The sequence below is a fragment of the Cibotium barometz genome, chromosome 35, assembly GCF_041138505.1.
Source record: "Cibotium barometz isolate CiBa-2024 chromosome 35, ASM4113850v1, whole genome shotgun sequence".
Classification (NCBI taxonomy): domain Eukaryota; kingdom Viridiplantae; phylum Streptophyta; class Polypodiopsida; order Cyatheales; family Cibotiaceae; genus Cibotium; species Cibotium barometz.
The window spans coordinates 50,046,217-50,071,212 of record NC_141080.1 but is presented as its reverse complement, the minus strand read 5'-3'; the positions used below and the strand labels follow the sequence as shown (position 1 = coordinate 50,071,212).

Below are 24,996 nucleotides of genomic sequence, written 5' to 3'. Positions count from 1 at the left end.
TCTGGGTGAACGATGTCTAGTAGAATAAAATCTCTCTCGGTCTTGAGCACGTCTAATAGATTCCTTCGCAACTTGTAACATTTCTTGCATATCTTGCAAAAAATTACGTGCTGCATTATGCTCAAGTCCTGAGAATCCCACTGTAACAGGTGATCATACATAAACATGAAAGGACTAAAACCTGTACTCGTATGCTTAGTACTGTTATATGCAAATTCTAACATAGGAAGATAATCCTCCCATGAACTTTGCCGGTAAAAACGGGTTTAGACTTGGAAGAGACCATTGTATCATCATAGATACGAGCAGAATGAATGGCCTCGTACAAAGTTTTGCATTTGTTGTTTTCAACATGTAAATGGTATGAGTCGGGTAAACCGGCTACGAAGAAACCCAAAAGAGTTGTGGAATCCATCTACGTAGCTTTCATCTGCAAGTCCCTAAATCTCTGGAGATAGATCTCATAAGTGAGGTTCTGTGAGGTCATGGTCAAAGTAGTAAACCGGGCAACATCATAGTCATTCTCCTTCTTGAGGAATTCTTTCTTGAAGACGTCTTCGAACTGTGTCCAAGTCATTGGTTTAGGGTTGAGTTCCTTCCACCAAAGCAAAGCTTTGCCTGAGAGGAAACCTGCTGCTAATTGGATCTTTTTTCCATCGTCATATGGATGAAACTGAAAATGGACTTGCCACTTATGTAGCCAAGTGTCCACTATCTCCTTGGTACGCTGCTTTTGCTTGTCCCCAAACTGTTCCGGAGTAATATTGGGGCCTAAAGCAGATCCCAAGGTATCCATACCCGAAAGAGTAGATAGGGTAGTGGTCAACAAAGAGATGGAGTTCTACGCATCTGAGCGGCGATTTGTGCTTGACGTTCCGAGGAAGAAGCTTCGAACTTTAAACTCTTGAAATTTGATTTTGACACATAATCGTCGAAAAGATCGGCATCGGTGGCTTCCTAGCCGACAGGTCTTCACATTCGAGAAAGGGCTCCAACTGGGATTCTTGGGTTGACATCTTGAAGAGGGCAAGGTGAGAGAAAAAATTGATCTTGCACAAATAAGAGTGCTAGACAACTTGAGAGCTTGAGAGCTTGAGAGCTTGAGAGATGTGTGGCAAGAAGCCCGCTTAAGGGGAATATATAGTTCCCCAAAAGCTAACTTTAGCTTTTGCTTTTGGGTTTTTTTTTGGGCAATATATATATATATATAGTTTTCTAAAAAAAAAAGAAAAAAAAACACTTATAAAGCTATACTTGGGTTTTTAAACCCTTCCACTAAGGTTCAGCAAAAAACGAAAGCTAAAAAAATCTCCACGTGTTTGCTTTTCGCTAAATTTTGCAAGAACCTCAGCGTCGCCTTCTGCCACCCGACGGTTGCGTGTCTGCGCGTGTGTACCCGCCTGTGTGAATAGCACCTGTCTGCGACGACTCTCTGCGTGGCGTACCTGGCCGCTTGCACATCTACATGGGCGCCTGCACCTGCATGCGCAAAGCAGCCCACGTATGCATGTTTACATGCCTGGCTGCGCGTATGTACTTTTTGTGTACACGTGCCTGCCTGCGTGCCTGCTTACATGGACTGAGAAGTGATTCAAGCGCCACCAGTAAACAGCTGTCAATACATCTCTCTCTCTCTCTCTCTCTCACACAAAAGTAGCTGACTAGCTTTTACTACTACTCTCTCTCCTCAAACTGTTTACATAGTTGAAAACACATCTCTAGCCTTCTTCTTTGCAAAGCAAACAACCCATACAAGAGTAACCCTTCACCACGGGTTCCTACGATGCAAAAGCAACACGCTGAAATTGAAAAAACAGCAGTCCAAACAGAAAAACAACAAGCTTCTCGAACTCATACCTTTTCTTTGACCTCATCTTCTCTACCTATCGACTTGCTCGTTCATGAGGCTTGCTCTGATACCACTGTCAAATCCCCATAGGATCTCCTCGTAGAACGCTCCTGCTACAAGACTCGAAACCTACAAACAAAACAAACAAACATGACGGGGGTGCAACCTTGACTCACCTCCCAACCTTGATAGCCGTGGGCAAGCCCACAAGTCTTGGCTGTTCCCACCGAGCCACGAGCTGAGCTAACTAGATGGACGTACCGACCAATCTGTATCTCATGACGTCCCATACCGCCACGAAGCTACCCTTGCGGGCCTCGAGACTGCTGTTGGCCTCAGCTGCATAAAGCAGGTGCACGTCTGCACTAGATCCAGTCACCTGGCCATAGAGTTCTCACAAAGACACGCGAGACTCTATATCACTAATGACTAACCTTGGCCACCCTTTTATAGGCTCTTGGCCGATCATCGGGCGTCCACACTTGGACGCCGGCCCGTCCATATTTGGGTGCCTGCCCGTTAGTCTATCCCTAACTTAGCTCGTCAATCAGCCTACCTAGCTCCAAGCTTCCCCATCCTCGAAGCTAGTCTTGTGTGCGTGTAGCACACGGTAGATACACACTGTGCACATGACATTGGTGTAGCCTGACATGATGAAAGTCTCTGGGACTAGCTATCTTGGAGATCTTGTGTATTTATGTTCTGGGAAGGTTCCGGAAGGATCATGAGTCTTGGACATTTTATCGGATACAACCGCGCAGATGGGTGTTTCTTCCAATATAATTGCACTCATGTGTGTGCATGACTTTGATTTAATCTTTGGATGACTTGTCTTGTTTGCCTTGACAATGCTTGAGATTTTTGCCTGTTTTGTCCATGGGGCTGTGGATGCCTGGGCACCCTGTGGACGTGTATGTGCACATTTGTTTGGGATCGACAGGTGGTCTACATGTGTTTTGCAGGTGGTAAGTATTCCCAAAAACTCAATTTACAGCTTTATGAGTTCTCATGTTAATAATTATGGATGCAGGTTCACACTCAGACCGGACAACTTCTAAGTGAGTACACATTGAGCAGGACTTATTTAATACACGTGGCGGCCAAAGACCGGCCATTGGACATTATTTGGACTCCCTTCATGCAGGCGCCCCTTTTTGGACCAAAAAGCACTCGTGTGGGCTATTTTCAGTGGGGAAGCCTCTATTATTGAAAAATCTCCAGATTGGAGGGGGGTGCATGCTTTTCAAGAGTGCATGAGGGCTGGTCGGCTGGTTTTCAGCCTGTTGGCAAGTTTCTACAGCCATCCGTCACGAGTGAAGTTCACCGGATGCATGGGAGAAGCTGGCCGACTCTTTCTGCATGTTCTCCCTTGATGGCCGGGGGATTTATAGCTTGAATAGAGGCTGGACAGAGGTTAAAAACAGGGAGGAAGAGCTGGTCGTGGGCTTGTAGACAGTTTTCCTTCTGACCGGAGGTTTGTAGGCGTGTGCACATCTGTTGGTCGCTTTCTTCTGTGGCTACTGAGGGCTGGTCGACTGCTGAAAACAGCCTTTGAGGGCTGGTCGACTTGCTTTATGAGCTTGACAGGAGGAAGATGATGATGTTGAGTTGTCCTGGGCTGATGTGGGAGTGCTATGGGCTTCCATAGTTGTCCTGCATGTGCTTGATGCCGGGAATGCTCACTTGTGTTGAAATTGTCAGCAAATTCAGATATGGTGATGTTTTTCTTGTTTTCATATTGTATTGGAAGAAATAGGTGCAGCTAGTGGTGAATCCTGGGCACCCGCAAAGTTGTACTGGAAGTAGACTCCTTTTTGGTAATCTAACCATAAAAAGGGTGGTGTATTGTGCAGCTTTGTCATCTTGTTTTATCTGGCAGGCATTTGTGTTTTCAGATTTCAAGATTGATTAGCTTTTCCATGTTCAGTTGCCCCTAGCTAGATGTGTACAACCACAAGTACCCTAAGTACATACCCGAAATGTAAAAGTACAGGTGTTCAAAACCAAGCCTTAGGAGGTGTTAAGAGTCTGTCACTTGGAGAATAGTCGGCTCATGTAGGTTATCCTAGCATAGATAGCAAGCATTTAGAAGCATTGGTTAGCAAGGGTATGCAAGGCTTTTTGGCTAGCCATGGGAGCCTAGCATAAGGGCAGCCCATGGGCCACCAAATGGTCTAACGAAGGCTTAGACTGAGTGGGCCAGCTCTATTGAGCATTGGATGCATGTCGGCCAATGTCAGGTGTAGTTGGTGAGCTGGAGGACTTTTTCCTAGCTCACGTGTGAAAACAGTAGCATCTAGTGCTTAATTTCTGCAGTCATGAGCATATTCGGCAGGCTGACAGCAGCATGAAAAACGAACCAGCAACTAGGGAAACATAATTCAGCAGTCGTACAAGTGCAGAAGTATGTGTGCTTAATTCCTAGGGCTTGTACATACATCATCTAAGCCAAGCACTTCATTGTGCTACAGGCCAAGGTAGCCTGTAGCTCTCTCCAGTATTCAGCCTTCATTCTTGCATTTCCGTCAGTAGATTTGGGTGTGCATAAACGCCTCCGGAGTAGCTTCACAGTAGTCCGTTTGATGGTTTAGTCGACGTCTGGTCTCCATTGTCCTTTGCGTTTAGCAATCCTTAGTCTATCGTTATCAGTAAGTTTTTTTCATTGTAAAGTAGTTCTCCAAAGCAGTAAGGCAAATACTACTGCTTACGGGAGAGGGCCCTTAAGTGGGTAGATTGGGACCCAATTTGGTGTCGTCTCTACATTCTCTTTATGGCTCTATCTCTTGTGAAGAAAGATTAAAGTGGATTACTTCATGCTCACTAACATAAAGGTATAAGAAGGCCTTGTTACACGATCATACCGATTGCATGTTACAGAAAAGGTCAGTATGACCAATGGTGCTCATCCGATCATCCTTCTCTTTTATAGCGTACATGGTTCATCACTTGGGACACAGATGTTGGTGGAGGATGTTCCGGATCTAGAGGTGGTGGAAAAACGCCTAGATCTCAAAGGACGAGACTTCTAGCTCTCTGAAGGGTCTGTGCCAAATCGTGGATAACTTCCCGTGTGCGAAATACGCCTAGATCTCAAAGGACGAGACTTCTAGCTTTCTAGAGGGTCTGTGCCAAATCGTGGATAACTTCCTGTGTGCAAAATGCCAGCAGGTCTCAGGTCCATTGGGCACTTACAAGGAGGAGGTGTCTTGTCCGTGTCTCAAATCCCCTCGGATGGCAGAATCTCACATCCACGTGAGGAGGTCTAAAGTAGTTAGCAATGATGATTGAGTTGTATCTTGCCATGTGCATGCACGTGGACATGCTAATCCGTGATTTGCAGCTGTAAATCGGCCTCGGTCTTTAGACAAAACCAAAGGGCGGTGCAAAAACAAACTTGCACACAAAACACTTCAACACCTTTGAGGACCTAGAAAAAGGAAAAAACAAAGAGGGGAACTAGAGTGCTCCTGCAAACAGTACACGGACCCCAATTGGCCCCAAAACGCAGTGGCGCCCCTTGCGGTATTTTTAATTGATTATATGAGCTTTGATTACAATAAGGCTGGAAAACTCAGCCGTCACAGTAGAACTCCAGAAGCCTGCAAAGACCTTGCATCATGGCTTCTTGTCCACTCGGCTTCCACAAACAAGTTCAGCCATTGTTCACATCAAAAGACTCTTTCACATGGAGTCTTGCATACAGAAGCTTTCTCCCCTGATCAGGGCTGCCACAACCATCCACAGCCTCTCACCCTATGAACAACATCACACAAACTTCCCGGCTGTGCGCCTCCTTCCAAGAGAGATTGAAATAGCACGTGCTGCCACTTCAGCCCACCAACCTTCCCTTGACAAAAAGCACACACATGCAGTTGCAGCCAGCCTGTTGCAAATAGGTAAAGAGCCTGCTGTTCAGCCCCTATGCGCCCCTGCAAAACTGCCCGCCAGTCTTCCGAAAACCTGTGTCAGCCCTCAGCATGCAGCCGACAGTCAGTGGAGAGAGAAAGAGAGAGAGGGAACATGTCCCGCATCTCCAGCCCGCCTCTTCCTTCTGTTCAACCGTCCACCTTTTCACTAATAGAGAGGCGCGTGCTGCAGCCCTGCTTTTCAGTACAACCACGTGCAGTCCATCCCTCCGTTTGCAAAAAGGGCAACAGTAGGCAGTTCAGCCCTCCGCCTTCTTTACCCATAGAAAGGCGCCTGCTTCAGCCCGCCAGTCCCTCTTGTGAAAAAGCACGTACGTGAAGATGCAGCTCGTGCCTCCCAAAAAGCATGAGAAAGAAAGAGAGACTTGTCTCCCAAAAGTGGTGTAGCCTCCCAAATTAGCTTTTGGGCCACCAAAGGTTATGAAACCTTTTAAATTAAATTCTCTTTGTCCCCTTCACACTTGGGGTTGTCCGGGTTGTCCACACATGGGATTATCAACACTAATTACCTTTTGTCCCCAAGTATGAACTTTAAACAAAATTTCTAAAGGCCATGAAGCAATTTGCCCCAAACTGATGCCATTCACACTGTCCACCATGTCCCCGTGCACGCCTGCATATTGTCGAGAGAAAAACACAGGGTCGTGACAACAGCAGTTAAAAGACTTGATATTGGAGCTTCAGCAGTTGTCATAGGCATGGAAGGACATTGATGTGGAGTCTGGACTAGGGTGCTTGTCGATCAGTAGATGAGCCTTTGAGGGCCGATGTCGGCAACAAATGATTTATTTATGTCCAAGGAACTTGCCGACAGCAGGTCGGCTAGTTCACCTGTCCTTTAAAGGGCCTATAAAAGGCAAAGGTTGGCTCCTAGTTCAACATCTGGCACCTTTGGGGATTAGGTCACCGAGTAGCTTAGGTAGTAGGATAGGTTTTTCATCTTTTCAAGGGCATGCCTATGGCTTGTGTTTTGCATCAAGATGTTCCTATAAAGGTGTTAGGGTTGAAAGAAGACAGAGCTTCAGCGCATGTGACATTGGAGAGCTTCTGGTTCAGCAATGCCAAACATTGATGGTGTCCCAGATGAAGGTGCAGAGTCCAAGGAGAGTAACACAAGACATGGAAGAAGTTCCTAGGAGGTTGGTTGGTGGTGTTCCACAAGACCCAAGGGGAATGGCAATCTTGTGAGTCGGATAACACCTGGGGCATACCAAGAAAGGCTTTGAGGAAAACGGTTCCAAGGGATGATGATCATCCAAGGGGTGGAGTGAGGGTGCCGGACTCAATACTCAAGAAAAGAAGACCAAAGAAAGTGTCCATGGATAGGGTGTCTTGTGTATGCTCATTCCCAAGGCTATTTTCTAAGGCCAGCAATTAAAAAACCAGTTTTGGAACCAGAGTCTGGAGCTATAGCAACTAGGCATGGGTAGGAAAAATAGCAGGTTTTTAACATAACCTACACTGCCATCAATCTCGGTATACTTAGACAAAAGAAATTTCCACACATTGACAATAACATGCCATCCACATGAGGTCGAATCTTTTTGTAAAGCAACTGGCTGATTTAGAAACTTATACTGTGCCTCCCTTTTCAAATTTGGATATTCGTCTTCAATAGCTGCAATAGCTCGTTACATGCCTTATTAAAAATTAAATTATATTTGATTATATACAAAAAAGTAAAGAAAAATAAGTATGAAGCTTAGAAAGAAGATCAATATTCAAGTTATTAAGAGAACTACTTAGAATTTAATCTGCCCATGCATGACTGTCAAGCTGTTCAGAATATTGATAACACAAGCACTCCAGTGTTCACTGGAAAAAAGTAAAAGAAATATTTAAGAAAGCGAATATCCTTAAAAGAATTGTACACATATGTCACATAGGAAGCATTAGTTAGAGATGAACACCTCTACATACGGCAAAACAACAAAATAAATGTTCTTATTTTTCATTGGCTTGAAATAGGATGCGAGTTCGGAGGTCTTCTTCTTCATATCAATCAATGCTGGTGAAACTAAGGGATCACAAATGAATACCTCGTTGACTTGATTTGGAAGCAATTCCTTCACACACGAAAATATATGCTCTTTTGTGTGTGTGCGCGTGTGGAGTGCGTGTGTGAGAGCATATCTTGATACAGAGTTCTACACCTACTATTGGGCACTGATGATGTTAGTGGGGATGTTGTAGTATCTAGTCCATACTATGCATAATGGAGTTGCATAATTTTGATAGTTATATAGTCTTGTGGGTTGACTACCATGAGTATGTAACATGCACGTTCCTAAAAGGTGAATTTGGGCATGTTCGTGGATTCATTGAGATATATATATAGTCTTGTGGGTTGACTACTATGAGTATATAACATGCACGTTCCTAAAAGGTGAATTTGGGCATGTTCTTGGATTCATCTAGGTATATAGATATACTTGTGTCGGTTGCAACAAGTGGGGAATTTGTGTAGGGGACCTGGCCAACAGCAGGTCGGCCAGTCCACAAGTGTTTTCCAAGCCTATAAATAGCAATTGCTTGGCTCCTTGATGATCATTCAATCCTTCATGGGTTGAGTCATTAGTCTAGGCATAGATTAGGTGATTACCACCTTTTGAAAGGCAGCCTATGGCTTGCCATGGTGTACACCTTTTTGTACCTTTTTGTACTATATGAATATTCTAAAACTCAGCTATGTCTCTCTCTTCTCTCCATCTCTCTTGCTTGCGTTATGCATCAGGTTGTTCCAGGATGGTGTTTAGGGTTGAAAGAAGACTCCTAGAGCTTTTGCATGTGACATTGGTATTAGAGCATCAGGCTCAGCAAGGCTAAACATTGATTCAGTCCGAGATGAAGGTGCACAATCCAAGGAGAGTAATACAAGACATGGAAGTGTTAGCATATATCATCTCCTGTTGGTGGCTTTTCTGGTGTTTACGGGGACATTTCTATGCTCTAGCATTCCCCATATTTTCCCCCACATTTTTCCCTATTTTCCTCCTATTTTATGTGCCTTTGATGTGGGTTGCCCACCCTTTTAGGAGTTTTTCACATATTTTCAGGTCGTGAGGGACTAGGATGCAGTCGACCAGCTCATATTGGAGTATATATATGTGCTGCCCTCTTCCTCATTTTCCATCCATCCTTGATCGCTTTGGTGAGCACCTTCAGCCTTTTGCCTATGGAGTCCACTCCTTGCCTACGGGTTGGTTGTATCTTGTCTTTTCTTGAGGATTAGTGCATCAGCGTTTTGTTGTTTTCTTTCATCTCTCTCTTGGGACTTCAACGTTTTTGTCATTCGTCTACATTTTTTCATTGCCCTCTGACACCCAGAGGTGTCTAGACCTAGAATCGCTGATTGGTGCTGATTTTGTGCGTTTTCACGCAAACTTGGTGGCTGTTTGCAGTGTTTCAAACTTGCATTTTCTTCTCTAGAGAGGCAAATATGCATTTTTTGCGTTTTCTTCTCCCATCTACTCTCTGTCTATCGCGCCCACCCTCCCTACAAGTGCGGAGAGCAGCTCTTCGGCTGTTTTGTGCGTTTTTTAGAGGAGGTACATCTTGGCACTCATCCAACCTGGGGCGGGTTAGATACCCACTCTTCCGATGTTTTCTTCAAATGCCAAGTTGGATGGCACAAACTGGAAAGTCATGGTGGAAGTGTCTTGGAGACTTAAGATATTCTGGAGTTCATCACTCGATCGGTCCTCCAGTCCAACCTGCACACCGCAGAGGATGAGGATATGAGGGATGTCCATTGGCATGAAGCTGCTCTATGGGATCGGCTTAATGCTCGTGCTCGGTCATTCATTCTTCTTAACTCTCAACCTTAGTCACCACTCATATCAAACGGGATACCCATGCACATGTTGCTTGGAAGAGTGTCTTTGATATCTATGACCGGAAGACACCCATGAAGAGGGTTTCTCTGAAGCTTCAAATGTTGCAGCTTTTACCCACTGATTCCACTTCCATGCGGGGTCACTTCAACAAACTGGAGTCATTGCAATTTGTTGGTTTCTTCTTACCTCGGGACGGACGGAAACCATTACCTGTGATGAGTTGGTGTCTATGGTCCTTGATTAGGAGGACAGATTCAGGCATTCATCTTCAAAGAAGGGCAACGAAGCTTTCATTGGATAGAGAGGGGGGCAGCGTAACAAAGGCAAAGGTGGGGCACCTCCTTTTAAGGACTCTAAGGACTCCAAGGATGCAAAGCCGAAGGGGTCTTTAACTTCTAATTCTTCTGGCAACCAGAAGGTTTGTGATTATTGCTCCAAACAGGGGCACTTGTGGCAACAATGCCGGAGTCGCATGTGGGATTTGGAAGGGAAGTCAAAGGATAAAGGAGCAAGCCCATTCGTCAAAGTTGTGGAGTTAGCTTTCGTCACCTTGATTGATCTCGAGTCTGAGACTCCCCCTCCAGTGATTGAGCAGGCTCTTCCTTCTTGTTCCCACTCTCCTCAGTGGATTTTGGACAGCAGTGCCACATAGCACATGACTTATTGCAAGGATTGGCTTGATGAACTCTAGCAACAATGTGGCAGAGTTGCCTTTGGAGATAACTCTACTATCCCCATTCTTGGTGAAGAGACAATGCCCCTCATTCTGGATAGCAATGGAGGGAAGTATACCTCAAGAGTGCTATATGTGCTAGATTTAGGATTTCATCTCCTTTTTGTACAGGAGATTTGCAAATTGGGCACTAAGGTGGAGTTTATGGAGGACTTAGAAGTTAGTAATCATTCGGGACCCTCTCACTGATAGAATCCTCTGGCTAGGCATTGAGGACCATGGCCTCTACAAACTCACGGCTCTTTACTCACATAGGTACCCGCATAGGCGATCTTTGGCATGCTAAATTTGGATATCTTCATATGAAGGCCTTGCGGAAGGCTTTTCAAGAGCAGTTGGTAGATGGATTATGAGATTTTGGCACACATGAGGGCCCTTGTCACTTTTGTCTCAAAGGAAAACAACATGGAGAGGCCTTTTCAAAGAAGGCTACACAACGAGCTCCGTCACCTCTAGAGTTGGTTCATGCGGATTTATGCAGCCTGATGTGCACTTTGTCTCTTGGTTCCACTAGTTATGTTTTTCTTTTGATTGGTGATTTTAGCCAGTATACTTTGGTCTATTTTCTCAAATCGAAAGATGAAACTTTCGACAGATTTCAAACATGGAGAACCTTGGTGGAGAAACAGTTGGGACACTCTGTCTTGACATTACGAGCCGACAAAGGAGGCGAGTTTACTTCTTGTCAATTTAACTAGTATTATGAGCTACATGGCATTCAATGGGAGTTTGCCAACACACGTACTCCTTCAGAGAATGACGTGGTGGAGTGGAAGAACCGAACGGTGATTGAGATGGCTCGGATAACGTTGGAACATTGGAGTCTTTCTGAAAAGCTTTGGGCGGAGGCGGTTGCTACTGTTGTTTATATTATTAATCGGTTCCCTACTATTGTTGTTCCAGGGCAGACTCCCTTTCATGCCTACCTCGATAGAAAACCCACTTTCGGGTTTTTGGGTCAGATGCATTTGTTCATGTACTTGATGGTGACAGGGGGAAGGTGGATGCTAAATCCAAGCAGCATATTTTGGTTGGTTACAGCTGAGAATCCAAAGGTTATTGGCACTACAGTCCTACAACCATGAAGATCATGGTTAGCAGAGATGTGGTGGTCGATAAGACTTCAACTTCCAGAGGAGGCTTCTTTTTCTTCAGGGGCTGATTCGACTCAGCCTCTCCTTGGTTCCTCGCTGGATCCTCCTGTTCCTCTTCCTCGACTTGACTCGGCACGTCCTTGAGTACCTCAGGCGGAGGAATCATCCGACATTGATCAGGAGGAGCAGATTTTGGTGGAGACTCCACAACACGTTTCATCTCGGGAGCAAGGTTTTACTTCTAAGGGATAAGCACAAGGCTAGGCTTGTGGCCAAAGGCTATTCTCAAAAGCTGGCGTGGATTTTGATGATACCTTTGCACTGACTGCTTGGATGGCAACCATACAGACTGTTCTTGCTCTTGCTGCACACTCTCATTGGTCCCAATACAAAAGATCAAGCGCTTGTTTAGGCCCTTGAGATGGTTTCTTGTACAGAGAAATGGCCAAGTGAAAAGCTGGTTTGTGGATTTATGGACAGCTGTGTGGACTATTAGATAAGCTATGTTGGCCGTTATCGATAAGGAATATATATATATATTCTTGGGAGTTTTCATGCAGCTTTTTCATGATAGTCCGTGTATATGGATTATTCATGGTTGTATGTGGATAAATCTGGAGCGCGTGCTCCCCCAACTCGAAGGAGTGAGAATCTATGTCAGCTTGATTAGTTTGGTTAGTTGGGTGAAAACAATCCATTTGAAAGTAGCTGTGAGCTTGCAGTAGTCAGCTGAGAGTCTGTAAGGTGATATCTTGCAAAGATGAGAAAGTCTAAGGGTTTGTGGGTGTAGGAGGACATTTTGGGAAGTTTCAGATTTACTGTAGACTTGGAGACGGACAGTTCTGTGGCAGACTTCTGAGACAGAACTTTGTAGGAGGAGGATGAAGGAAGGGTCAGAAGAGGGTTGGCAGGACATCTAGGAAGGTCGAGGGATCATGTTTATCTGGTTTGCGGACACTCAAGGATTGTGGAGGACACTAGAGAATCAACTTTGGACTGGGGAAAGCCATCCAAATTCGGAGGCCGGTAACAATGAGAATATGACTGTCTTGGGCAGTCAAGAGAGTATTTTGTCAATCAGAGGTCAGCTGAGGACAACTGCTTAGTTCTGAGAGGTTTTAGGACAAGGCTTTGAAGCTAGCTGATTGTGGAGGACAATTTGGGACTTTGGGGAGCAGGTTTTTGACAGGAAACAAAGGGAGGACTTCGGAGGCAGATTCTGAGCAATTCTGCGTCAGCTAGATGTCGGCTATGGTCAGGAGAGGCTGTTAGGTGATAGATCAAAGACATTGGAGGTCAGTGCTGACCTTAAAGGACATTTTGAATAGACTGCTAGGCTGAATAGGGAGGTTGGGAGGGTATTGAAGTATCCAAATGGGGCAACTGAGGACCAGGGGGATGTTAGTTGGGTGTGTTTGTCGTGTGCATAGTGTGTATCTACCGTGTGCTACACGCACACAAGACTAGCTTCGAGGTTTGGGGAAGCTTCGAGCTAGGCAGGCTAATTGGCGAGCTGAGTTAGGGATAGACTAACGGGTGGGCATCCAAGAATGGACGGGCGGGCGCCCAAGTGTGGATGCCCGATGACTGGCCAAGAGCCTATAAAAGGGTGGCCAAGGTTAATCATTAGTCATATAGAGTCTCGCGAGATTTGTGAGAGCTCTATGGTCTGGAGCCCTGATCTAGTGCAGACGTGCACTTGCTTTACGTAGGCGAGGCTGATAGCAATCTCGAGGCTCCTGAGGGTAGCTTCGTGGTGGTATGGGACGTCGCGAGGTAGAAATTGGTCGGTACGTCAACCTAGTTAGCTCAGCTCGTGGCTCGGTGGGGACAGCCAAGATTGTGGGCTTGCCCACGACTGTCATGGTTGGGTGGTGAGTCAGGCTTGCACCCCCTTCTTGTTTATTTGTTTGTTTGTAGGTTTTGAGTCTCGAACCAGGAGCGTTCTACGAGGAGATCCGATCGGGTTTTGACAGTGGTATCAGAGCGTGCCTCGTGAACGAGCAAGTTCGTAGGTAGAGAAGATGAGGTCGAAGAAAGGTATGTGTTCAAGAAGCTTGCTGTTTTGTTTATGCATGCTGTTGTTTTTTCAGATAAGTATGTACTTTTTCATCTAAGAACCTGTGATGGAGAAGATGGTCTAGTAGGGTTGATTTGTTTTCCAAGAAGAAGGCTAGGTTCGGTGTTTGTGCAGTCGCATGACAAGTTGTGAGAGAAAACAGAAAAAAAAAGCATGTTCGTTTTTTGTTTGAACGAGAGAGAGAAAGCGTGAGATGTGGATCGTTGGCGGTCGCGTGCTGATCGTGGGCGGTCCCGTGTTGGTCGTGTACTGCTGGCTGTTGAAGGCGTACGCATGAAGTCGGCGAGGCAGGCGCCCAGGCCTACGCAGGCAGGCGCCCACGCCTACGGAGGCAGGCGCCCACGCCTACGGAGGCAGGCGCCCAGGCCTACGCAGGGCAATGCCTACGTAAGCACGAAGTGGCGCCGGTAAAAAGCATGGACGACAGCTAGGTGGCCGACGACAGCAACGCAGGCGCCGACAGCGATAAACCAGAAGGGAAGAGAAAAAAAAACAACAGAAAAGCATTGAAACACCGATAATTACAAACTTGTGCAGAAATTGAGTCTTGATACGACACCTAGCGATCATACCTATGAGGTACGCCTACCTGCGGAAAGGCAAGTATGGGATCGAAAGATGGAGATGCTACCAATCCGGATTCAGGACTACAAAGATACTTTGGAATGCTATGTTATGTACCTAGAAAATATAGCCTTGTTATTAGAGATTGAGTGGTTTAAGACTCTTCAAGTCCAGATAGATTGGTCTAGTCATACTTTTTCTTTTCAACATAGAAACACCCAGTATAGTATTTTAGGTGATTGTATACATCCCTCTCAGGGACCTCTTGTAAATACAGTTGATTTTGGAAATATAATAAATTCTTCTTTGTATACCGCTTTCCATTGTGTATTGATTCCACTTTCTTTATTTCTCATACCTGGATGTCAATGAATTAAGTGTATTTGAAAGCAAAGAATTACAGAAGATACTTGACTCGTTTCAAGATGTATTTCGTAAGGAACTGCCATCGGGTTTATCACCTGAAAGGGTAGTAGATCATCGTATTGACTTGATCCCTGGTGCTCATCCTGTCAGTATTCCACCTTACAGGATGAGCCAAGCTGAGGAAGATGAGTTGGCTAAACAACTCGAAGATTATTTGAGGATGGGCTAGATCCGTCCAAGTAAATCACCTTGGGGTGCACCTGTGTTGCTTAGGAGAAGGAAGGACAATACCTGGAGAATGTGTATAGATTACAAGAGATTGAACAAGCTGACAATTAAGAACCGTTATCCTCTCCCTAGATCAGATGGCCTGATTGACCGGTTAGCAGGAGCGAAATATTTCACGAAGATAGATTTACGTACTGCCTATCACCAGATACGTATTCCTGAAATGCATGTCAAAAGAACTGCCTTTCAGACTAGGTATAGCCATTACGAATTTCTCGTTTAACCTTTTGGGTTAACCAATGCTCTAGTCACTTTTCAGCAAATAATGAACGATCTTTATTGTGGACATTTGGGAAAATTTGTGGTGGTGTTTCTAGATGATATTTTGATATATAGTCGTACTCTTGAGGATCATGTTAGACACCTCACGATTGTCTTAGCTATTTTAAGATAGAATCGACTATATGCTAAATTAAGTAAATGTGAGTTTTTTAAGACATCATTTACTTGGGACACAAGATCACTAGAGATGGATCGAGCATTGACTATGATCGAGTTCAGAAGGTTTTGGCCTGGGCTATACCGCAAACAGTGAAACAACTTTGTTCTTTTCTCGATTTTGTTGTTTTTCTTCGAAAATCTGCGCGGGAGTACTCTTAGCTCACACTACCGATAATCGACTTGTTGAAAGGTCGTGGACGTAAGTCAAATCAGTCTATCACTTGGAATAACGATTTGGATATGGCCTTCAGACTATTGAAAGATAAAGTCAAGGAAGCACCTATCTTAGCATTACTCGATCCTAGTCAGTCTTATGTTCTTGAAACTGATGCCAGTGACTATGCCATTGGGGGTGCTCTATTTGAAGATGGTAGAGCTGTTGCTTTTGAAAGTAAAAAGCTAGACGACACTCAATCTCGTTGGCCAACCCTTGAGAAAGAGCTTTATGCTGTGATTCACGCTCTCAAGGTTTGGAGACATTATTTATATGGCTCCAAGTTTGTGGTATTGACTGATCATCAGTCAATCAAGTATGTGTGTGATGTAGATGATTTCAGAGGAAGGAAAGCTCGTTGGGTTGAGTTAATGCAAGATTTTGATTTTGAGATTCGTTATCGAAAAGGGTCCATGAATAGTGTTGCAGATGCGCTTAGTCGAATTAGAGAGGTGAATACTTTGTCGTTCATCGGGATTTCTACTGACTTATTTCAGTCATTGAGAGGGCTTTGCAGGACTGATAGTTATTTTGGTCCATTTTGGGAGAAGATCCAGGACGGGAGTTCATTGATTGACCAAGACTCCATGACTGAGCAGTCCACCATTCAGGTTGCAAGAGGCGAGTGGATGATTCGGAATAGTTTACTATTCCGTAATGGCAAAATTTGTGTACCACATATCCCGGACATTAGGTCCATGATTCTTAAGGAGTGTCACGGCGCCCCTTCTGCTGGACACCCTGGGGTACATAAGACATTATCGTTAGTGAAACACACTTTTTATTGGCCAAAGATGAAAGGGTATGTAGAAGATTATGTTCTCAAATGTCAAGTTTGTCAAGCAAATAAAGCTGAACGCTTTAGACAGGCTGGGTTGTTGCATCCTTTGCAAATTCCAGGTAATAAATGGGAAAGTATTTCCATGGATTTTATTACCGGATTGCCAAGAACACATCAAGGCCACGATTCTATTTGGGTTGTGGTAGATCGCTTGACAAAAATGGCTAGATTTTTACCGACCCGGAAGACTATTACAGCTACGCAATTAGCACGGCAGTTTATCGAGCAATTGTTTAGACTGTACGGGTTACCGCAGGACACAGTCAGTGATAGGGACTCTAAGTTTACGAGTGATTTTTGAAAACTTGTTTTTGAGAAGTTGGAAACAACTTTGAATTTGAGTTCCTCATATCATCCTCAATCTGATGGCCAGATTGAAAGAGTGAATCTGATTTTGGAGGATATGCTTCGGGCATATGTATCCAAAAGGGAGAGTTCATGGGAGGATTATCTTCTTATGTTAGAATTTGCATATAACAATACTAAGCATACGAGTACAGGTTTTAGTCCTTTCATGTTTATGTATGGTTTTCAACCTAGATCACATGTTATAGTAGGATTCTCAGGACTTCAGCATGATGCAGCACGTAATTTTTTGCAAGATATGCAAGAAATGTTACAATTTGCGAAAGAATCTATTAGAAGTGCTCAAGACCGAGACAGATTTTTTTCTAATAGACATCGTTCACCCAGAGAGTTCTCTGAAGAAACGATAGTGTATTTGCGAGTTCTGGAAGATTCCGAGACTTTACGGACAGGTCGATCTCCGAAATTATTCCCTAGATACTGTGGACCATTTCGTATTACACGAAGGATTGGTTCAGTTGCATATGAATTGAATTTACCTTCTCATGTGAAAAGTTCATCCCGTATTTCATGTCAGTAGACTTAAGGAAGTACCGGGTGGAACAGACCAGTTAGTTACTCCTCCAAAAATCATAGATGTCGAGGACATGACATTTGTTCTACACGAACCTGAAAAGATTCTTGGATTTCGTGAAAGAAGATTGCGTAATACGCTTATCACGGAATACAAGATCAAGTGGACGGATCGTGTTGAGAAGGTCGCTACATGGGAGACATTGACTACTCTTCAGAGAGATTACCCTGGCTTCTTAGTGAGCTCAGGAGTGAGCTCTTAGAGGAAGGGGAGTATGTCATGCGCACAGTGTGTATCGATCGTGTGCTACACGCACACAAGACTAGCTTCGAGGTTTGGGGAAGCTTGGAGCTAGGCAGGCTGATTGGTGAGCTGAGTTAGGGATAGACTAACGGGCGGGTACCCAAGTATGGACGGGTGGGCGCCCGATGACCGGCCAAGAGCCTATAAAAGGGTTGCCAAGGTTAGTCATTAGTCATGTAGAGTCTCGCGAGATTTGTGAGAGCTCTATGGTTTGGAGTCTGGATCTAGTGCAGACGTGCACCTGCTTTACGCAGCCGAGGCCGACAGCAATCTCGAGGCCCGCGAGGGTAGCTTCGTGGTGGTATGGGACGTCGCGAGGTAGAAATTGGTCGGTACGAGGACAACCAAGATTGTGGGCTTGCCCACGGCTGTCATGGTTGGGTGGTGAGTCAGGCTTGCACCCCCTTCTTGTTTATTTGTTTGTTTGTAGGTTTCGAGCCTCGAATCAAGAGCGTTCTACGAGGAGATCCGATGGGGTTTTGACAGCGTTGGTGGTTTCTAGTGTTGTTTTTGCTGGGATGTGGTGCTTGTAATACTCTCCTCCCACAGTGGTGTGCTTTGGACGGAGCTATAGAGGCAGTATTTCCCGAAGCCATCAATGGCAGTCAAGCGGCGCAATTCATTAGGCGGCAGCGTTGGCAGTCATACGGATGGCGCAGATTAGGCGCAGGCGGCGGGAGCTAGGCGCAGTCGAGCAGGCGACGACACTGGTGTACGACGGCGAACAGATTAGGCGGCGCACAACTCGTAGCGAATTGGTACAGGCCTGCGAATCGGTACTAGGAAGGGCAAATAGTTACATGGGAGGTCTTCGGTTTTCCACTGTTGTATTTCATCTCGGCACTTTGCGCAAGCGCAAGTTCCCGATCAAAGGTATGTGGCTCAAACATATGTATATCCCATTGGATTTGCGTGTGTAAATCATAGAGGAATTTCCCTTTCTTGTTCTCCTTTGTTTTTTGCAATTGTAAAGCCCAATGAGTAACTCTATTGGCACATTGGACTCTTGGGGGAATGGCTGTGCATTTTGGTGCAATCCTTGGTACTCATATTCGAGCCGCTCAAGATAGTGAGGTGATAGAAACCGCTTCTTGAGGTGTGTGACAAACTGGTCCCATTCATAAGCAGCAACTGCAAAGTGGGAATTTGCCTGGGCCCAATGTGTCCACCAAGAGATAGCTCTCCCTTCTATGTAGCAGCTAGCTAACACAACTTTTTCCACGTTTGACTTCGTACCAGCTACAAATACCCAAATAGAATCGTCGCCTTGATGTGTTCTTGATACTTTCTCATTTATTACCTGGGATTTGCAAAGGATGCAACAACCCAGTCTGTCTAAAGCGTTCAGCTTTATTTGCCTGACAAATTTGACACTTGAGAACATAATCTTCTACATACCCGTTCATCTTCGGCCAATAAAAAGTGTGTTTCACTAATGATAGCGTCCTGTGTACCCCAGGGTGTCCAGCAGAAGGGGCGTCGTGACACTTCTTAAGAATCTTGGACCTAATGTCCGGGATCTGTGGTACACAAATTTTGTCATTACGGAATAGCAAACCATTCCGAATAATCCACTGACCTCCTGCAGCCTGAATAGTAGACTGCTTAGTCATCGAGTCTCGGTCAATCAATGAGCTCCCGTCCTGGATTTTCTGCCAAAATGGACCAAAATAACTATCAGTCCTGCAAAGCCCTCTCAATGACTGAAATAAGTCAGTAGAAATCTCGATGAACGACAAAGTATTCACCTCTCTAATCCGACTAAGCGCATCTGCAATACTATTCATGGACCCTTTCTGATAACGGATCTCAAAATCAAAATCTTGCAATAACTCTGCCCAACGAGCTTTCCTTCCTCTCAAAAACAACAAAACCGAGAAAAGAACGAAGTTGTTTCACTGTTCGCGGTATAGGCCAGTCCAAACCTTCTGAACTCGGTCATAGTCAATGCTTAATCCATCTCTAAGGATCTTGTGTCCCAAGTAAATGATGTCGGTCATAAAGAACTCACATTTACTCAACTTAGCATATAGTCGATTCTGTCTTAAAATAGCTAAGACAATCGTGAGGTGTCTGACATGATCCTCAAGAGTACGGCTATATATCAAAATATCATCCAGGAACACCACCACAAATTTCTCCAAATGTTCACGAAAAAAATCGTTCATCATTTGCTGGAAAGTGGCTGGAGCATTGGTTAACCCAAAAGGTAATACGAGAAACTCGTAATGGCCATACCTAGTCACGAAACTTCTGGAGGTAGACCTCATAAGTGAGGTACTGCGAGGTCATGGTCAAAGCTGAAAACCGGGCAACAACATCATAATCATCCTCTTTCTTGAGGAATTCTTTCTTGAAGATATCTTCAAATTGTGTCCAAGTCGTTGGCTTTGGGTTCAGTTCCTTCCACCAAAGCAAAGCTTTGCCGGATAGGAAACCTGCTGCTAACTGGATCTTCTTTCCATCATCATATGGATGAAACTGAAAGTGAACTTGCCACTTGTGTAGCCACTTGTCCACGATCTCCTTGGTCTGCTGCTTTTGCTCGCCCTCGAACGGTTCCGGAGTAATATTGGGGCCTAAAGCAAAAGCCAAGGTATCCATACCTGAGAAAGTAGAGAGGGTAGTGGTTAATAGAGCGATGGAGTTCTGCAAAGCTTGCATCTGGGCTGCGATTTGTGCCTGACGTTCCGACGAAGAAGCTTTGAGAGCTACTTTGAACTCTTGGAAATCTGATTTTGACACAAAATCGTCAAAAAGATCGGCATCGGTTCCTTCCGTAGCCGGCAAGCCTTCGCGTTCCACGAGGGGCTCCAACTCTGATTCTTGGGTCGACATCGTGAAGAGGGTACGTGGAGAGAAAATTCGATCTTTGCACAACAAAAGTGCGAGTGAACTTGAGAGCTTGAAAACTTGAGAACTTGAGAACTCGAGAGATGTGTGGCAAGAAGCCCACTTGAGGGGATTTATAAAGGTTTCCCAAAAGCCCAAAAATCTCCAAAAGCTAGGCTTAGCTTTTGCTTTAGCTTTTGTGTTTTTTTTTCTTGAATAAATTATATATATATATATATATATTCTTTTTTCTTAAAAAAAATAAACACCTTGGAAACCTTAGAGGAGGGTGCTTTTAAAACTTAAAAATTTTAAACTCAAAAAAAAAAAACTGAAAGCTTTAAAAAAAAACGTGCTTTCCTTCTTGTTTTTTTCTCTCCTCCTGGAATTGCCCGCCGGCGTGTGCTGCTAGCGCTGATGTCAACCTGCGCTGTCCGTTCTTCTGGCGCTTGAATGCACATAGATAGGTTGCGCCACCCTCGCGCATATGCCTGGCCACAGGGCCTGGGCTGGCTACGCTGCCTGGCCTAGGCGCTGCCTGGCTGGCTACGCAGGCCTGGCCGCATGCCTGGCGTAGGCCTGGGCTGGCCTCGGCGCTGCCCGCCTGGCGTAGGCGCTGCCTAGGCTGGCTGCGCAGAGCTGGCCACGCAAGCCTGGCCGCCTGCAGCATCTACGTATACACGGCCAACCGCACGCGTCCAACACTAACCGGCCAGCATGCCCACGCGCCAACTCAATACACGATCCAGTTCTTCTCTCGCTCTCTCTCTCTTGTTCGAACCAGAAAAGCAAACGTGCTTTTTCTCTTTTTTCTTTCTGTTTCTCTCCCTGCAGTTTATGCGACTGCACAACATCTTTCCTCTTCTTTGCAAAAGCATTCAACCCTACTACACTACCATCTCCCATCAACATGGGTTTCTTTGATGAAGAAAAAACACATACCAACTGCAGTATGCACAGAAAAACAGCAAGTTTTTTAACACATACCGTTCTTCGACCTCTTCTTCTCTACTTACCGACTTGCTCGTTCACGAGGTATGCTCTGATACCACTGTCAAATCCCCACGGATCTCCTCGTGATCGATCTTGGTTCGAAACTCGAATCCTGCAAACAAACGAACAAACAAACAAGCAAGGGGGTGCAGGCTTGACTCACCTCCCAACCATGACAGTCGTGGGCAAGCCCACAGTCTTGGCTGTCCCCACCGAGCCACGAGCTGAGCTAACTAGGATGACGCACCGACCAATCTCCTCCTCGCGACGTCCCATACCGCCACGAAGCTGCCCTCGCGGGCCTCGAGACTGCTGCCGGCCTCGGCTGCATAAAGCAGGTGCACGTCTGCACTAGATCCAGGCTCCAAGACCATAGAGCTCTCACAAACTCGCGAGACTCTCTATAATACAATAACTAATCTTGGCCATCCTTTTATAGGCTCTTGGCCGGTCATTGGGCGTCCACACTTGGGTGCCCGCCCGTCCATACTTGGGTGCCCGCCCGTTAGTATTTCCCTAACTCAGCTCGTCAATCAGCCTGCCTAGTTCCAAGCTTCCCCAAGCCTCGAAACTAGTCTTGCATGCGTATAGCACACGGCAGATACCCACTGTGCACATGACAGCCCCTCAAAAGGATATAGGATTGCCTACTCCTCTCATAGAGAGATTCAAAGAAGTATGAAAACTCTGATAGAACTCAGGTAAGCAATTAAGAATGGTGGTGACCAATTTCTTGTTATCAACTCTCTCATCTATATTCAAGATCTGTTCTTTTAGGTCCCTTACCTTGGTAAGGTAATTTGCGATGGAATCACCCTCATTCATGGTTAAATTGTCTAGCTTGTCTAGCTCCCGCGAGGTACATGACCCGTGTGAGACTAGAACATGGTGTCGAGGACCACCCATGTAGCTCTAGCAAAATTGCAAGATCGACTGTGAGGTATGATGGACCGCTTGACTGAGAGAGTGATTGTGCACATCGCGTGGGCATCTCGAGAATCCCATGTATGTTGTTCTTCAGTAGGAGCAGCAGCCACCTTTGGAATTTTAGCAACCACGTGATCAACTGTTTGGCCCCACATGTTGTGGGTACTGTTGGCGAGGGGGGCCATGGTTAATCCCCAGTGACAATCTCCCATAACCCCTTGGCCATCAACAAGCTTTTCATCATGAAGCTCCACACTGAATAGTTAGAGCCGTCAACTCTATGCTCGGTGGCCATAAACCCAAAAATATTAGATCCTCTTTGTGCCATCTCTCCTCACAATGCTGATTTCTCAAAGCAACGTATGTGCACTCAAAACAGGAGGGCCCCCCTTGGAAGAGATCCCTTGATGCACCCACCCTATGTGCTTGTAAGAAATTATTGAATGAAGACTAGAATGTGTACACAAGATACCGGGATTTGTCGAAATTTAGGACGCAATTGCCAAAGTATACTAGGAACAAAATGTTTACTTGAGTGAGCAAAACAAGGCTCCGGGAACTATGCACAAGAATAGGTGTGCCTAGAGTGTGCGCTTGTACTGGGGTGCCTATGGATGCTTCCACTTCACAGGTTTTTCCCCTTTGAACAGGAATCCCCAAAAAATGCAGCATAGAAGCTTTGAATTTGCCAAAACTGATGCATGCAAAAGAAAGCCCCAAAATTTATGTACCTCTGCTAACAAGATGCGGATCTTGGACTGCTCTCCTCCTCTTGGTGGCTGCGTTGAAAGTAGCGTCTCCTACCTTCTCTGATGGACAGCAAAATACAGCGCTAGAAAAGTGACCAATGGTACTAGTTTGGCCCATAATAGCAGATTCCCATCCATTCCTGAGAGAAAGAAAGAAAGGAAGAAAGCTGTATTAACGTCTACTAGAGGCCGAACTCGACCTATGAGACAAATCAATGTCTTCTGGATGTCCAGAAAAAAAAAGGACAAAATGAACGTGAAATAAACTATGAAAGTACTGAGCTAGTCGGGGGGTGTGATGGATGGAGCACTACTGCTAGAGGTATGCAAGAATGCAATGCAGATCTGTCTAGCTCCAACCAGTACCATAATGGCGGTGTAATATGTGATACATAGGCGATGGTGAGGGAGAGAGAAAGAGAGGGAGGTACCATTATTTTAAAAAGGGAGTCCAGATTTGTGGTGAACCTTTTTTCTTTTGACTTGTGTTTTTTGACAAGCCGATCTCGCAGTAAATCAATTCGAAGCAAGTCAGCATCTCGCTCGCGTTCGCGCTCAAGGTCACCACAATCCCGCTCCCCACAGCGTGTTTCCAGGTACATTTTCTGCTCCACTTTTACACGTCTATGTTGTAAGCTTCGAAGGGGTACTCAAAAGCCTGTGGAATAACATTTGCACATTTTACTTCACCTATATTGGCTTTTCATGTGGGGTAGAAGATATGTCTGCCCTCTGTCGGATGTTTGCTAGATCAGTTTTAATTTTCTAATATATTTTGAACAGGAGCCGGTCAAAGTCTGCTTCACCTCGTGGTGCAGTAAGTTTGCTAGATTTGCATTGTCTGGAACATTTATCAAATCCCATGCTTGGGAATGATGGACATCTGTTAATGATCAAATTTTTCCCCAAAATTTTAAGCCAACTAAAGCTTACTGAGAAGAGCTTTTCTAAAAGTTTCTGCTGCTAATTGAAAATGTTTATCTGCAGAAGGATGGAGGGCACAGTTTGAGCAGAAGTCGGTCGCCTTCTCGTTCTCCTGCTGTATGTATTTTTCATTTCTATGCCTAAATCCTACTTTCACCTTTGTGATGATTGCCTACGGGGGCTAGCTCTAGGGCAGGGAAGAGGTGGGTGAAGAACCTATTGATAGAGCCCTTGTAGGGTTGGCAACTAGCTGATGTTTAGTGTTTGTACAGGCAAAATCTTCAGATCGAAGTGCATCACCCCCATAAATTGGCAGGTGCAAATTGGAGAGGCTTCATAGACTGGTATCTTATGCATGAGATATGATTTGGTGCTGATGCTTGCGACATTATGTATGTGAATTGCATGGGAAAGTTTCTTGTGGGAAGTTGGAATTGTATGCGTTTTACTGGTGTTTCCGAATCCAATGTGGGACTCCCTTGTATCATGGTGCAGACAACAGTAATGACTCTTTAACTCGGTCTTTCTCTCTCTCACAGCTTTGTGAGTAGGTCTTTCTCTCTCTTACAGCTTTGTGAGTAGGCTGACAAGAAATTATGGTGCACTGAATTCATGGATGAATGCGTGATTGTTTTTTGAGTAGGTCTTTCTCTCTCTCACGGCTTTGTGAGTAGGCTGACATGAAGTCAAGATGGCACTTTGGTTTTTGTTAAGTTTGTGAGTAGAACAGACATTGTTTTTTTGGAAGTTTGCGAAATAACTTGAACTTTCCATTGGTATATCTTTTTGCCATGTTTTTCCTTCTGATTCTTCATTCAAGTTGTGGGCCCAACCACCCCCCCCCCCAAAAAAAAAAAACAAAAAGAAGGGTCTTTTTGAGGACGTTAATACCTCTCTCTTTCCCTCTCTTTGAGGACATTACTACCTCTGCCTCCCATCCTTTGGAAGGACTCAAAATCCTTCGGATGGGACTCAAAATCCTATCCCTCTATTTAGTATTTGGTTACAAGTATCTAACCGCTTTTAATTTCCCATTTCATTTTAAATAGGAATGTAAATATTTCATCTAAAAATAGATGAATAGAATGCTCCTATCTCTTCTTTCTATTCTTCTCAATCACTGAGAAATTGAATCGAAGATCAAGATCTAATCGGC

The 24,996-nt window shown here is 45.0% G+C and overlaps 1 protein-coding gene across 5 annotated transcripts in view; it reads left to right on the top strand.

Moving 5' to 3' along the window:
• Window positions 1-24,616, top strand: part of LOC147618564 (serine/arginine-rich-splicing factor SR34-like) — a 44,168-nt gene extending 19,552 nt beyond the window's left edge. For 2 of the 5 annotated variants that reach the window (XM_086775016.1, XM_086775017.1), the window contains 4 exons: window positions 23,417-23,512; window positions 23,700-23,733; window positions 23,904-23,957; window positions 24,113-24,616. In XM_086775016.1, coding sequence (XP_086631142.1) covers window positions 23,417-23,512; window positions 23,700-23,733; window positions 23,904-23,957; window positions 24,113-24,148 — 220 coding nt within the window. In that variant the 3' untranslated portion in view covers window positions 24,149-24,616. The remainder of the gene's footprint in view (window positions 1-23,416; window positions 23,513-23,699; window positions 23,734-23,903; window positions 23,958-24,112) is intronic. The other 3 variants (XM_086775018.1, XM_086775020.1, XM_086775019.1) reach the window with 3 other exon arrangements.
• Window positions 24,617-24,996: the final 380 nt, after the last annotated feature.